The sequence below is a fragment of the Symsagittifera roscoffensis genome, chromosome 2 (assembly GCF_963678635.1).
Source record: "Symsagittifera roscoffensis chromosome 2, txSymRosc1.1, whole genome shotgun sequence".
NCBI classification, from domain to species: Eukaryota; Metazoa; Xenacoelomorpha; order Acoela; family Convolutidae; genus Symsagittifera; species Symsagittifera roscoffensis.
The window spans coordinates 80,935,763-80,949,876 of NC_087063.1; the positions used below are offsets into that span (position 1 = coordinate 80,935,763).

The following is a 14,114-nucleotide window of genomic DNA, read 5'->3' on the forward strand; positions in this document are numbered from 1 at the left end:
TCCATTGCCTTCTGGAACTCGGTAGGCATGTCAGTCAGCCCATAAAATCCGGTCTTGAATCGGTACGTTCCCGTCGCCTCGCTACCTAGAATATTGAAATTACAGTGACTGCTAGTGAGTGATGACAATGGCAACTGACTAAACGCATACTTCAAATCCAAGGACGTGAACCAAACCTTTCCAGGAACATTTCTTGTTATGATTTGTGCCGCGGAATCAATGAGTTCATCAATATTCGGCATCTGGTACTTGTTTTTCCAGATCTGAGCGTTCATTGGCTTAGCATTAAGGGCCAGTTTAATAGAGCCACCTTTCTTTGCAGTTAGCACAATCGGTGCTATGAAGAAATCAGTCGTACACTTGTCCAACTTTTCAATATGTCCTTGCTCCACCAGAAGTTTTATCTCGTTTGCGACCCTATCCTGAATATGAATCGGAACTTTACGTCCTTTAATTGACGTGGCACCAACGGGAACTTGAAGTTAGTATAGACTTTATGATGTTTAGATCGGCCCAAACGACTGAACAGATGGGCGTATTTCTTGGTAAAGAAGGAACTCCAGCATTCTGATATCGGATCCGACGAATTATACTCCAGCGACTGAACTGATTCAGCTTTCAACTGTGTAGTAACAACACCCAGTTGCTCCTGCAAGTCCAAACCAAGGAGATTACGAGCTCTGTTCTCCGAAATGAGGACCTGAGCGTTATCCACCCTCCAGCCACCAGAAGAAATTGGGATTTGGATCGACCCAAGTAGACGAATGGGCTGCTTATTATAGTCCACATACAAGGTGTCAACAGGGTAACGTGCGATATCGCGAAACTCAATTGATGTATTTCGTTGCAGAAGTAAATCACAGCAACGTTTATTCAGAAACGAGACTGGGCTTCCTGTGTCTACAGTCGAAAAGAAAAAACTACGACCTGAACGCAACTGGATACTGAGGCTCCTAGATTTCACTCCGCTTGACTTGAGGGTTTCTATACTATTAATCATCACAGCGGATTCCAGTTGTAACACCCCATATTCTGGCTCACTATCCTGTTCGACATCTATAAAATTACAATCCATAGATGGGCCCGAAGCGTCCTCATTTTTCTGAACCAGATTTACACGTCGTTTCGACGAGTTGCAACATTTCGCGAAGTGACCACGTTTCCGACAAAGATTACATGTTACTACCCGAGCTGGACAAGATTTTCGGTGATCCGGACTAAAAGGATTACCACAAAAGTAACATGACTTATTTGTTTGATTGTTCTGTGACGCTTTTCGATCACTTTGGTTTTGAGGATAATTCCGTTTCCCTCTAGATGATTGAATGGAGAAAGTAGGTTCTTGTTTAACCTTGATACCATTTGAATGTTGATTATGAGGAAGTAGTTTTTGGAATTGGGCAGATGTATTTGTCCCTTTTTCGCACTCAAGTGCGAGCTTAAAGGTGCCATCTAGATCGGCCTTAGCCTTGATAAGTTGTTGTTTAACATCTATATCTCGAATTCGTCAAATAAAGAGGTCTTTCAAAGTCTCCCTTTCTTGATCATGAGGCCAATTACACAGAGCCACTTGGGCGCTCAGACGAGCGTAGAATGACGAGAAAGTGTCATTTTCAAGCATGAAAACCGTGTTATACAGTTTGATACGTTCCACCGTATATTCTCGTTCAACCTTGAATAATGTTTCACAGCCATTATGAAATTCACGAAAAGGAATATTACTGATGTCCGTGTGAGGAAATGAGTCAGCGAATCGTCTCCTCCCTTCGTTCCCCAGAGCGAAGAACAAGCGAGACTTCATACGGGCTTCAGCTTCGTGATAAAACCAATTCTGACTGATCCGAGGGCCTTTTCTCCTCCTCTCGAAGTTTAACTCGTTAATTCTTCGAATCGCCGCTTGATCCCGCTGTCTTCAGGCTTCGGCCGCTCCAGCGTCCTCGCCATCAGCAATTGACTCAGGTCTTGGCGGAGGTTCATCAACAACCTCAGTGGGTTCGGTTAAAAGATCGTGAGGATTGATATTATCCTTCAGACCAGCGGCCAAGAAAAATTGAGCAATCCAAGATTCCCACAGGAATGGCGGGTTAATGGAGGCTTTCGCCCAGAAAGAGGGAATGCCTAACAGGTCAGTCCTGTCTTCGTTCACAGGAACTGCTGGCTCCGCCATAAGATTTACCGAGGTTTTAGAATGAAAACTTTGTTGTTTGAACAATAAGTAAGTTGTTTTAGAGTTGAATAATTAGTTGCTTGAATCACTTTATTGCTTGGTTTCGAATAAATACTTAGTTTCGAATAAATATTCTGAATAGGAAGTTTATCCTGAATGAGTTTTAAAGTTGAATAAAGTTTATCTAGCAAACAGTATAGATATCGGAAGAGAATGAACACGCTCTGCGTGGTATTAAGTATAGTTTAGCACAATGACTTCGGTTAGTATAATTAACATCAATCTGCAGTGAGACTGCAAAAGAACAAGTAAATAACGAGGTACCGAAGATCGCCTCACGACAGTTAATCAAAAATTACGCCAAAAAATACCCGGTCAATCACAGACATAGTTATATCAAAGTGAGCTCCTTATGTAGCTCAAAAAACTTTAAGAATGGTATATTCTCCAAAAAAAATTGTAAATTGTTTTTAAATAAATAGTTGGTTTTTTTTATAGTAAAAGCGACCTATTTTGTCTATCAAACAAAAATAAATTAACTTATACAATGTTTTGGAGAATATACTTTTCTTAAAGTTTGTTGGGCTACGTAAGGGGCTCACTTTGATATAATTATGTCTGTGATCGACTGGGCCTTTTTGGCGTAATTTTTGATTAACTAAGAAAAGCCAAATGACTCATTTTTGGGGTAAAATTTTGGGCCCGAATTTCGCAAAACAAATTAAAGATCAAGTTAACATCCCCCCCCCCCCTAATAGACCAAGTTAAGATCCTCCACCCCAGCGCTTAAATTAAATTGAATTTGCTAAGCGCTGCATGTAAAATGCTCGATTCTGATTGGCTGAAAATTCCCAACTTAGAACCAAGTTAACATCCTCCCCCTAAACGTGTTAAGGGGGGAGGATGTTAACTTGGTCCCAAATTACACCATATTATTTCTGCTAAAATTTTAAGCAAGTTTTGTCTTCATAAGTTTTCACCTAAACTCAACCCAATTTGAGAAAAACGCGTTTTAAATTTCAATTTTAGCTCGTTTTGTCCGGTTAATTTGAATCACCACTGTATATACTTTGTTGGTTTCAGAACGTTTGGACAAAGAAAAAGCGGCTGAGGCTGAAAGAGTGAGAATAGCCGGACCTCCTAACATTGTGTCCTTCTCAACTTGCAAACTAGACTACGACCTAGACCAGCTGTCGTTCGAACACGAGGAACAGTTCAGAGTTGTGGCGCTGCTGCAGCTAAAACATCTGTTCACAGAGGGGCTGAAGATGCAACTCATAGAAGAGAAGGTGCGCGCTTTTTTCTCGCATTGCTTATTCATTTCTATTGCTTCTATATTTTAAAGAATTTTTTGCTCTTTACAAAATTACTTAATGCTTTGAGCGTTTTATAATTTTTTGGCACCAGCTTATTTTAGTTTCGTTGACTTGGAAAATAATTCCCTGTTTTAAGTTTTCTGTTTTACTAATGGTCATTTTCTAATGACCAATAATTTTTTCGCTCGGTGAGAAAGTGATATTATGTGGATTTTTAACAGCCTATTCTTCAGTGATGCGAAATAATATGGAGCGAAAATTGTTTTGTGAAGTTCTCACCCAAAATTCTACCCTATATTTTACTCTGTACAACTTTTTTCTAAATCTCTAAGAAATTTACCTTGCTCTATTAGGAAACCTCAATTGATTTTGCAGCTGGCTATCAAGCTTCTAGGTAAATGTACTGCTTGGGAGTCCAAAGGTCTGGAGATTGATTCCTGTCGTCACCTTTTTTTCCTCGTGGTTTTTCAGCCTCTTGGCTTTCGGATGAATATCTGTCGGTTTAGTTTCCGACTGAGAAATTGATAGCCGTTTCTACGAGTTGATTTGCTTATTTAATTATGTATTTGGAGCATTGCAATGTTTTTTAAGTAAAAATTAAGCAAAAATTTTTGGTCGATTTTTGGCTAAATTGGCGCCGGCGTCAATTCTGTCGGCTCATTTACCTATTTTGCCGTTATATTACCTACTGGGTTGTATTATGTGTTTATTATATATTTCAAAAGCCGATATATGTTGTGATTGATGGCTGGGATGGGGCAAGCCTGATTATCTATAAAATGCAGAATTTTTTTTTGTATAGTTATGGACTTTCCTTAAACATGTTCTTATTTACACTGGCGTCAGCTTAGTGTATTGTTACGAAACTTCTCTTTTTTCTAACCTAACTCGCAAATTAAGCGTTCACTAATTTGGAAATTTCACTGTAGCATTGAAAATTGCATAGCATCTGTTCTCTGCTTTTTTTTGTGACTAGTGTGAGACTATTAACTAATAAGCTTCCGTGGTTAGTTTGTGAGACTCTCAATCTCTTAGTCGCAGGTTCGAGTTTTAGACGTAGCCAATTTTTTTTGCTATTTCGAGTATTATTTCTTCTTTTTCTTATTGCACTTTATAGAACTGCTTTTTGTCGTGCTCTCGCTACTGTTTGCGAAGCTTCGCCTCTGCGTTGAAATATAGTCTATGATGTTCATCCTAGTTTTGCATGTTACCCTAAGATAGATAGAAACTTCTGTGATTTATTAAGTGTCAAAGAACGAAGTGGTTTATACACTAGCAAGCGCAGTGTATTAATATGACTCTACTTTTTTTCTAAGCTAACTCGCATATAAAAGTGCTCATGTGGTGGCACTTTTGCTATAATCACAATCTGCAGCATTGGAAATTTCACACATCTGTTCTCTACTTTATTTGTGTAGCAATCATTTAGCGTCTGTGGCTGAGAGAGAAGCACATGACACTCCAAACCTCGAGGTCGCTGGTTCGAATCTGACACATAGCAAAAATGTAACTCATTTGAAGCTTATTTCGACTTTTTCTTATTTACCCTATAGAAGTGCTTTTTTGTCGTTCCATCACTAGTGTTTGCGAAGCGTTATTTATATAGGTCCTGATGATTTTTTTGGGTTTTTTTAAACTTTATCTAATATACATATTTTTCAGGTTCAGTATTTTTTTGAAAAAAAATCAATGGTTTGCATTTTTTAAATGGTTTGCATGTTTTAGACTTCTTTCGGCTATCCAATTTTTTTCGATCTGAGTGTTGGTTTTTGTTTTCGGATTACTTTTCTTGTTGTGTTGATTTTCTTGTTTTTTCTTCGTTTAAATTTTTCTTGAATTTAAAGATACGATGAACTTAGTTGAAACATGGAAGAAAAGTCGTAAAGTTTGTCCAGGATCATTTTTACTTTTTCGCAGTTTGATTTTTAGTTTCTTTTTAAGTTCAGTTCATTACTTTTTCAAAATGATGGCAAATTTCATAAACGCACAGCGAAAGTCTAAAGGACAAGAAAAACGCAATCGATTTCGAATTTCGAAAATGGAATTTAAATATCAAATTTCCCAGCGAAATTAAACGTTTTGGTTCAATTTTCTCAAATTGGGTCAATTTTATCAAAAACGTGTGAATCAGAAATTGTTCTAGAATCTCGAAAATTTTTAAAACCATCTTTTTCCGAAATGCAGTGTTTTTGCTTTCGTTTATTTGTGTTAATTGACTCTTTTCTAACTCTCTATTGGCTATGATTTTCAAATTCGTTTTCAGATCTCAAATCTATGTCTAAATGATGGTGTTGCACCCGCAAAGAACAATACCTCAACCATATCAGTAACAATTTTGATTGCCTTCATTTGTTGCCTTGAAATAGATAAAAGCCTGAATCATTTGAATGGGCAGTTTTTTCAGATGAAGAAGTAGGTTTCAAAGAAACCTGCAAAAAAGTGTGAAATTGCTCTTATAATTGGGAACGATTATTTTTTTTCTAGTAAACGACTTGAGTTCGGTCAAGAGTTGATGCTGCGTCTGATGATAATTGCAGCAGAGGTTGTACGATTTTTGGGTCATTCAGCATGTACGTGGCGTGTGTACCGCCACTGAGAGGCAATCGTACTTAGCCAAAAGCCATGAACCAGCCACAAACTCTTGAAGACTGTTAAATCTTGGTCTGGCTACAGAGCCTACATCAATCCACCCAATACACTTCGATAAAAAATCGGTGTAGGTTGTTAGAACATGCGCCAATCTGTTTAATTAGAAATTCAGTCCACATCCGTCATCGCCAACTAAAGCTAAATGTAGCACAAACAAAATTGAATAAACTTAAGCTTGAAACAACCTATATACTCCCACAGGTCGTCGAAAACGCAAAGCAAGCAAAAAAATTAAAGCTCATGGCCCTTAAGATATAGCAGTAATCCATCTCCATCATCTTGGTGAAATGGGTCTTTTCTACTTAACAAGTCTGAGAAATATGTCTTTAATTTCATCAATCATACCACAACTGGGAAATTGGATAATTTTTTCCTCTCCTTCCGGGAAAAACTAAAGAGGCAAAAAGTTTATGGCCGATAGCACTCTTGTTTCCAGTTACTAATGTGATTGAAAGAATATCACAAAATGAGTTTGATAGCATCAAACTTGACGACCATCACCATGGCTTCACGAAAAATAGATCCAAGAACACTGCACTTAACCTAAATGTTGAAAATTTTTAAATGGTCTTAACCATCCGAGATGGCTAGAAAGAACGCTTTTGGTTGCTCCTGATCTCACCGCAGCTTCTGACAAAATAGATCACGGTATCTTGCTGAAAGACATTCAATCTTCTAACATATCCAACAATACCAAAAGATGAATCACATTATATTTACAAGGACTCGAAACTTTTAGAGAACATATAGACAAAAAATCAAATATGCAACTAATGAACCAATGAATTTCTCGAGGAACAACAGATCAACCATGTTTAAAAAATCTCTACAACTGGATGGTAAGTCGAAACCTTATACTCTCATCAGACAAATCCAAAGCAACTGGCCTCAGGATTTGGATCGAAGAGGTCAAATAAAAAACTAATGTTATGATAAACTTTTTCATATTCTCGCCATATCAGTAACATCATGAACAAAGTAAAAACTAGGAATAACTTACTGAAAAACTTTCTGTTACTAACTGGAGTTGCAGTAAAGAAACACTTTGTTCATAAATCGAAAAATGGAAAAATACCGTTTTGATATAAAACACATCCTCGAGGAAAATAAATCTATCATATCATTAGATTACAAGCTTGCTCTGAAAAACATTTACTGGACGGAAGTTAATAACTATATAAGCAGTAACACTGCAAGACTAACGGATACTTCGATTCTCTATGTAGCACAGAAAGAAAATCGCCTTCGTCGTACAAGATGACTTCTTGCTCAACTGCGCTGCGGATATAGCACTTATCATCTCAACAACTACTTATCAAGAATTGATAAAGAACCAAAGACATCTGTCCTAACTGTTGTTATAATCCTCGTGGCGTACTTCATCTTTGCAACTATCCGGCCAAACCAAAAACACTGACAATGGACGACATGTGGGACCAACTTGTCGAAGTCGCTAACTGGCTTCATTTATAACAACTGGAGAGGACGAGTTTTGTAGATTCCCCAGAAACACAATACAGCACACATCAGGAGTTTTTTCGGTTCTCCTGACTAATTAAAAACTGCCCGCCAAAACCGGGCACGGGAGTTTCGCTCGGTTCTCCGTATCAAAAACTGCTCCCCTGGTTTGAGAGACAAGACGACGGAACAGTTCAATCTCCATAATTACGTTTGTGGAGTACTGAAAAAAAAATTGACAAAAACGGGTTGGGGCTGCAGACGAATCGATACCTGTGAGCAACTACTAACAAAAATAGTTGAGTCAAGAGATATTTGGTTTGAATCCCGTTGTTGCCGAAGTTTATTTGTCAAAGTTTATCCGGTGACTTTTTAACCAACTCTAGTTGTCCATTCTGTTTATTTGGCGCAAAGGTGTCCATGCACGAGATACTTAAAAATTTTTTATCTTGATTATTATTTTTTTTTATCAGTTTGTACCTATTTTTCGGAAAAGTTGAAGATAATTCGAAAATATTACATATATCGACTTAAGAGATATTTGGTTCGAATCCCGTTTTTGCAAAAATTCATTTGTCAAAGCTTATACGGCTGCTCTCTTTGTAACCAAATCTAGTAGTCCATTCTGTTAATTTGGCGCAAAGGCAATGTCCATGCCCGAGAAATTTTGAATTATTTTATCTCGATACTATTTTTTATCAGTTTTTACATTTTTTTTTTCGGAAAAGTTGCCGAAGATAATTCAAAATAATTGCATTTATCGACTTTTTACTGCTATTTGTATTATTTTATGCTTAACTTGTGTTCGCCAAAATTTCAAAGGAGAAAAACGCTAAAAATAAAATGTCAACCGTTTTTTGTGTTCATTTTGTTTCGATTTTGCTTTGATTTGTTTTTGTTTGAAACGCTCTTGTAAACATGCTGAAGAATTTCTTTCGTAGATGGATTTCTAAAAGAGTAGATGGTTTGAAGAAGTGTTTTTTTTTGAAAAACGTGTTATCGCTCAAGTTTGTGAAAGAGGAGTGTTGTCTGTTTTGGGTTAACTACTAGTTTAACAGAATGACTTGAATCATTTTACATCTTAGTTCTTATGAAATCAAATGCATGGCATTTGTCTAACGGAATTTGTCCAAGACGGAAAAGCTCGGAATATGTCCAAGATTTAGGCATTTTTACCAAAATTAAAAATCCTTTCATATGCCGGCTTTGTACAAGTAGTTGAGTTCCCAGAAAATAGCAGGTTTTTTTTTCTTTTGATTTTTTCTTTTCATCTTTTTTATTCTATATAAATCAATAATTAGAGCCGTCTCTTAAAATTTTCAGAATCTTGATTGTTTGTGATTGCAGTTATCTACAAAAGGTATTTTAATGCAGTACTGCGACTTTCAATCTTCCCCCGTCGTCAAAAATGTTTCATTCGCCTGATTTGAGTCAAAACAGCTTTTATGAGCGGTAAGGCTTAGAGGATGGCTAGATCTTACCTCTTTTTGCAAAAATTTGATTTTTGTTTCGAAAAATAGGAAATAGGTGCAATTTTTGACTAATTTTCGATGAAATTTGGCATTTGTTTTTGCATTTCAGTGGCGCGAAGGTCCACATAGCCTCTGTGTTTTAACTTTTTCTATGCACAGCCGGGTACCTCAAATAGTCATCGGAATCGATCGTGTGATATATCTTATTGAACCCTTGCAGTCGTAATTCGAACGACATTTAAAATTTTCCAAATAGGTTTTCAGTGGTCTGAAATTGTGATTTTCGATCTGAGCGAATAAAGGGAGCAATCAGCCTTAAATTAGGAAGACAATCGTTTTTTAAGCCGTTCAAAATTACTCCAGTAAAATTAGGTTTTGAAGTTTCTTTTGGGAATTAAAAAAATTTGAAAAATAACTAGCATTTTCTGCAGAAATTGTTTTTTATTGAATTTTTTTTATTCTGTTCATTTTTCCAAGAAAAATGTTGTCGAATATTCCTTATTTAACTATTGAGTTTGCCTAAATGGACAAAAATTGACTGTTTTTTGATTAAAAAATTATTTTCGAAAGTTATTGTGGTCCGAACTTTCTCTGCTCCCTGCCGACTATCCTGGTTTCAAATATTTCGTCAATTTCTTATTTCTAACTGTTTTGGATCACGCCATTTCTTGCGATAAGATCATTTAATTAAAACTTTTTAAATTAGGTCCTATGAAGTTTAACACAATAATATGGCAATTGAAAAAAAAACGTTTTTCGTATTTATTTTTAATAAATGATTCCTTTACGTGAGTTGAAATCTTCAGAGCATTTTTGAGTTTTAAGAGCTGGACAATGTATGTTGATTTTGGAGGCCAGTTTTTGAAATGTATGGAATATATATTAGATTTTTTCACGTTCTACTTGTGAATGTAAGTTTATATTTTTGTAACTCAAGTACTGCGAACCTTCGCTTTGCCTGTGTCAATATAATTGCTTGGATTGTTAACCATTTTAAAAAGAGTTATGCCTTGTAGTATTATTGTAAGTTTAACGGCTAGATTATTGCTTGTTTTCCTTCGCTGAGGTTTTTCTTATTTTTTTTAGACTCTTTACTACCCTGCTGGACAAACCCCAGAAGAACTGGCTGTGGAAAGAGCCACATCTGGAAAGGTGGGTCTACATAAGTCATAATTAGTCAAGCAATCGTTTCTATCTCATTTTCAGCACAGCACAATAAGTGCTTGTCGCGCGGCTTATATTAACCATGTTTTCTTATCAAGTGTCAATGAACGGAGTTAATTAACTTTTTAGGTTTACGCTTAAAATTGATTTTTTTTGCAGTTTGATTTAGGGTATTTTTACCCTTGCGATAAGCAAAGGTATTGCAATCGGATACTATACTTTTTTCATTAAATAATTTTTTTTCACATGGTTTTGTTTTTTCTTAGCCTAGAGGTAACGAATACACTTGGGACGGCAAGATCCTGGATTCGAATCTGACCAGGACCTGTTTTTTTTTCAAACAGGAAATATTTTGTTTCAAATAAAAATTGTTAGCCTGATTTTTGTATTCTTAGTTGCCACTTCTAAGAATTGTTTATTTTTGCTTGAAACTATTTTCATTGTAGTTATACGTGTTAAAGCATTTTAAAATACCCGCCGAATCAAAATTTGATTTTTAAATTGGTGTTAATTTTACCAATTCGATTTGTTGAAATTACTTTTGATGTCCTCGTGTGATGACCGATAGAAGATTCTGTGTGCGTATTTGTTCAGAGGGGAAAGGGGAATTGAAAATGTTTTGTTTAATTTGAAGTTTTTTTTTGAAATCAATGGTTTTTGCTCAGGTGTTTTCGGTTTTGCTACGGCTTGATAAGTTTTGTTCAAATGCAACTTTTGCGTTTTTTTTGTCTCGGCACGTTTCTTTTTCGAAAACTTTTTCATTCAGTTTGATAAATCTAGTTGTATAGTGCTAATTTATCAGCATTACTTTTTGCAGATGGTTTTTAGGCTTTATGGTTGCCGATTAAGCTCTTGTTCTAGTTTCTGAATTGTGCATACCACCTTGCATTTTGTACATATGTGGCTTTCGTGGATACTATTTGGGCAGTACATATATTCTTCCGATACGATTTTACCAAACAACTTTGTTTGATTTTCAGCTGATTAGCTGTCGGCTTATTTACCTAATATTTTGTTTGTTACAAATTTCCGATATTGTTTGAGATCAATGAAGCTTTGGCCCCTTATTGAAATTTCCGAATGCTCAATTGTAACCCTTTTTAAAAGTTCGTGAAAATTTTTAATAAATTTATGCAAAAAAAAACGGTGGATTTATATATTTTGTTAGTTTTTCAAGTTCTTTTTTCAAGGGTAACAACGTTCGTAGTCCTCTTTGATTGTTCTTGAGTTTCTTGCTGTTTTACTTCCGTGTTTTCAATTACTTTTCAAGTTCGTTTGCTAAAAGGAAGGCTTATAACGCTTTCGAAATACTAAATTTCAAATGTAGCGAAAAGTGTGAATTACTTTTCCTTTAAAAATGGAGTTTTACTCTTGACAGACGCTGAAAGGAAGTTGGTCTAAATAAAAGACGCCACGTTGCTTAAGCTAAATGCATACGCTAGGGACAAAAAAATGCTTATAAGATTGTTTATTTTCAAACTGATCATTTTAAAGGATTGTTTTTTTTGAAATTTTTTTATTACGCTTGCTGAGTTATCAAACTCGATTATGATTTTTTTCGGGTGAACTTCGTGTAACAGAATCAATGGAATCGTTTGTATCTTTGTTCATAATGAGTTTAAACTTCAAAGCGTTTCCGGCCAACTTAGCCTGAAGGTAAGGTGTATGCCCGGAGCAGCAAAGGCCCTGGGTTTGAATCTGACCAGGACCTGTTTTTTTTTCAAATGGGAAGTTTTCTGTTTGAAATATATTTGTCGGCAAATTCATTGCCTGCTTATCTCTTGTCGCCTTAGTTGTCACATTTGGAATTGATTTTTTTTGCGGCGCGCATCTTTGCTAATGTTGCTTTTAGTGTTTGATTTGCTCCTAGAGTTTGTAATTTTACTTAACATTGATTTCGTATTTCCTTAGTTCCTTTTGTTAAAAAAATTCCTCGGCCCAAATCATTTCGGCCTATTTTTTATCGGCTGTTCGACCTAATTTTAGGCCAATTCAAGGAAAATACAATTTTAACACTCCCCTCCGCTCTTTTCAGTTTAATTTTGTATTTACCAATCGGTTTGGAAATTTCTTTTTTGTTATGAATTTTATTTTCAAACTTATTGGAATTTTTTTTGATTTTATCAATAACTACTACTTATTTTCAAAAAAAGAGGTATCAATTGAAAGTCTGTCCAATCCCCTGAGTGTGTGTATACTCCCCTAGAGTCTCTTTTTACTTGACCCCTCTGTCTACAGCCTTCGAAACATTCTGTTGGGGAATATTTGACCCATATTTTTGATTTTTTTTCGTTTTCTCAAAAACTTTTCGCTCAAATCTGAGTTTTTGGTTTCAATCAATAGAAAGGTTTTGAAAAGTTCCCTATATAAGCGGCTACGCGCAAATGTTTTTTACACAACAAGTTATGGCCCTCTGAATACTCAAATTTTTGGTTTTTGGTTGTTTTGTGAATCTTTTCTCATAACCTAACTCCTCAAATTGGACAATGTGGGTTCAATGGAGATAACGTGTAGTGAGAAGCTGCACTCGCAAAGTTTTTTAAACAAAACGTTATTGCCCTTGGAACAGTCAAAATTTTGATTTTTCGAACGTTTTTTTTTTTTCGAAAGTTGATGACTTTTCGCGAGAACTACAGTCCCAAATGTAAGATTTTGAGTTGAATCGAAATATGAGTTTGAGTGAATCTCAGCTACGCTTAAGCAGCTACGCCCTATTACGCATACAGCTATGATTCTCGGAAACGTCAAATTTTTGATTTGTTGACCGTTTTCGACTCGCTAACTATCCAGCTAAATCTGAAATCAGGAGTTTGATCGAAATAACAGGATTTGAAAGCCTACTTTAAAACTGGCTATGCTCAGTTTGCTTTAAAAAAGTTACGGCTCTTCACCAAGTGGGAAATTTTAAACTTCCGTGCCAATTCTCAGGCTTCCGTGTAAATTTTGGCTTTCTGAAAGCTTCTTTTTAGCCTTTCGAAATCTCTTTTTAAAACTTCTATTGGTGCAGGTACTTTTGATCCGAATATTTTGGGCTCTCTTATAAAAAAAATGACAAAATTATTTTTTTTGAAGGCTTACTATTTTCAGTTCCGCTACTGTATTATCTATCTTTAAATTCTCAGCGAAATAAAAAAATGCAGTTTGATTCAGAAAAAATGCTTTATTCATTAAAAATCATAGATAAAAAATGAAGTGTACGTACATTGCTTTAGTAAGGTCACTTTTCTTTCGTAAGGTCAATCAGATGAACGAAACTGTTAATCATGAAAGATTTGTTGAATTTCAAAGAGTTCTAACACAAATTATTTCTTCGAAATACAAAAATTGAGAAATGTTCAATAAAAGGTCACATTTTTTCGGATTTCTGAGTTCATTGGCACTCCATTGTTCTAATGGTTTTTTTTCATCTTGATGTCAGCACATTAAGTACTTATCGCGTGCGCTTTGTTCATAACAATGGATACTTATCAAGCTTTTCTCTGTTGATGATTTTCAGAAAAGCGCGCCTAAGTCTCGACGGACTTCGAGACACTTCGACCAATCAGTATGATAGTTTGATACTTGAACTAACGATTCTAACAAAGAGGATACTAACTGTTACCCTTAACTACCTACAATTGATTCACATCACATGAAAATAATGCAACTATTTTCCGATAATTAAAACCGACATCTCCTTTTTAGTTTTAATGAAAAATGATCAGTTTTAGAAAAAAAATAAATTGGGAAGCGGTGATGTAGTAGAACTCATTTTTAGTCTTCAAGTCGACAAGGACGGTCAAGTTCAAAAAAGGTGAAAGTTTGCTCGTTGAATCTTTTCTAATTTCTTTTAGGGACATCTCTTTCAGTCGCAACGTAGAAGGTCTAGTCGACTGTTGACTGTAGTTA

The 14,114-nt window shown here is 35.7% G+C and overlaps 1 protein-coding gene across 7 annotated transcripts in view; it reads left to right on the forward strand.

Annotated features, from left to right (window-relative positions):
- LOC134840615 (leucine-rich repeat-containing protein 43-like) overlaps positions 1–14,114 on the forward strand; it is a 34,490-nt gene that overhangs the window by 14,125 nt on the left and 6,251 nt on the right. For 2 of the 7 annotated variants that reach the window (XM_063856541.1, XM_063856545.1), the window contains exons 10-13: positions 3,251–3,456; positions 10,149–10,214; positions 13,723–13,770; positions 14,060–14,110. In XM_063856541.1, coding sequence (XP_063712611.1) covers positions 3,251–3,456; positions 10,149–10,214; positions 13,723–13,770; positions 14,060–14,110 — 371 coding nt within the window. The remainder of the gene's footprint in view (positions 1–3,250; positions 3,457–10,148; positions 10,215–13,722; positions 13,771–14,059; positions 14,111–14,114) is intronic. The other 5 variants (XM_063856543.1, XM_063856546.1, XM_063856544.1 and 2 more) reach the window with 3 other exon arrangements.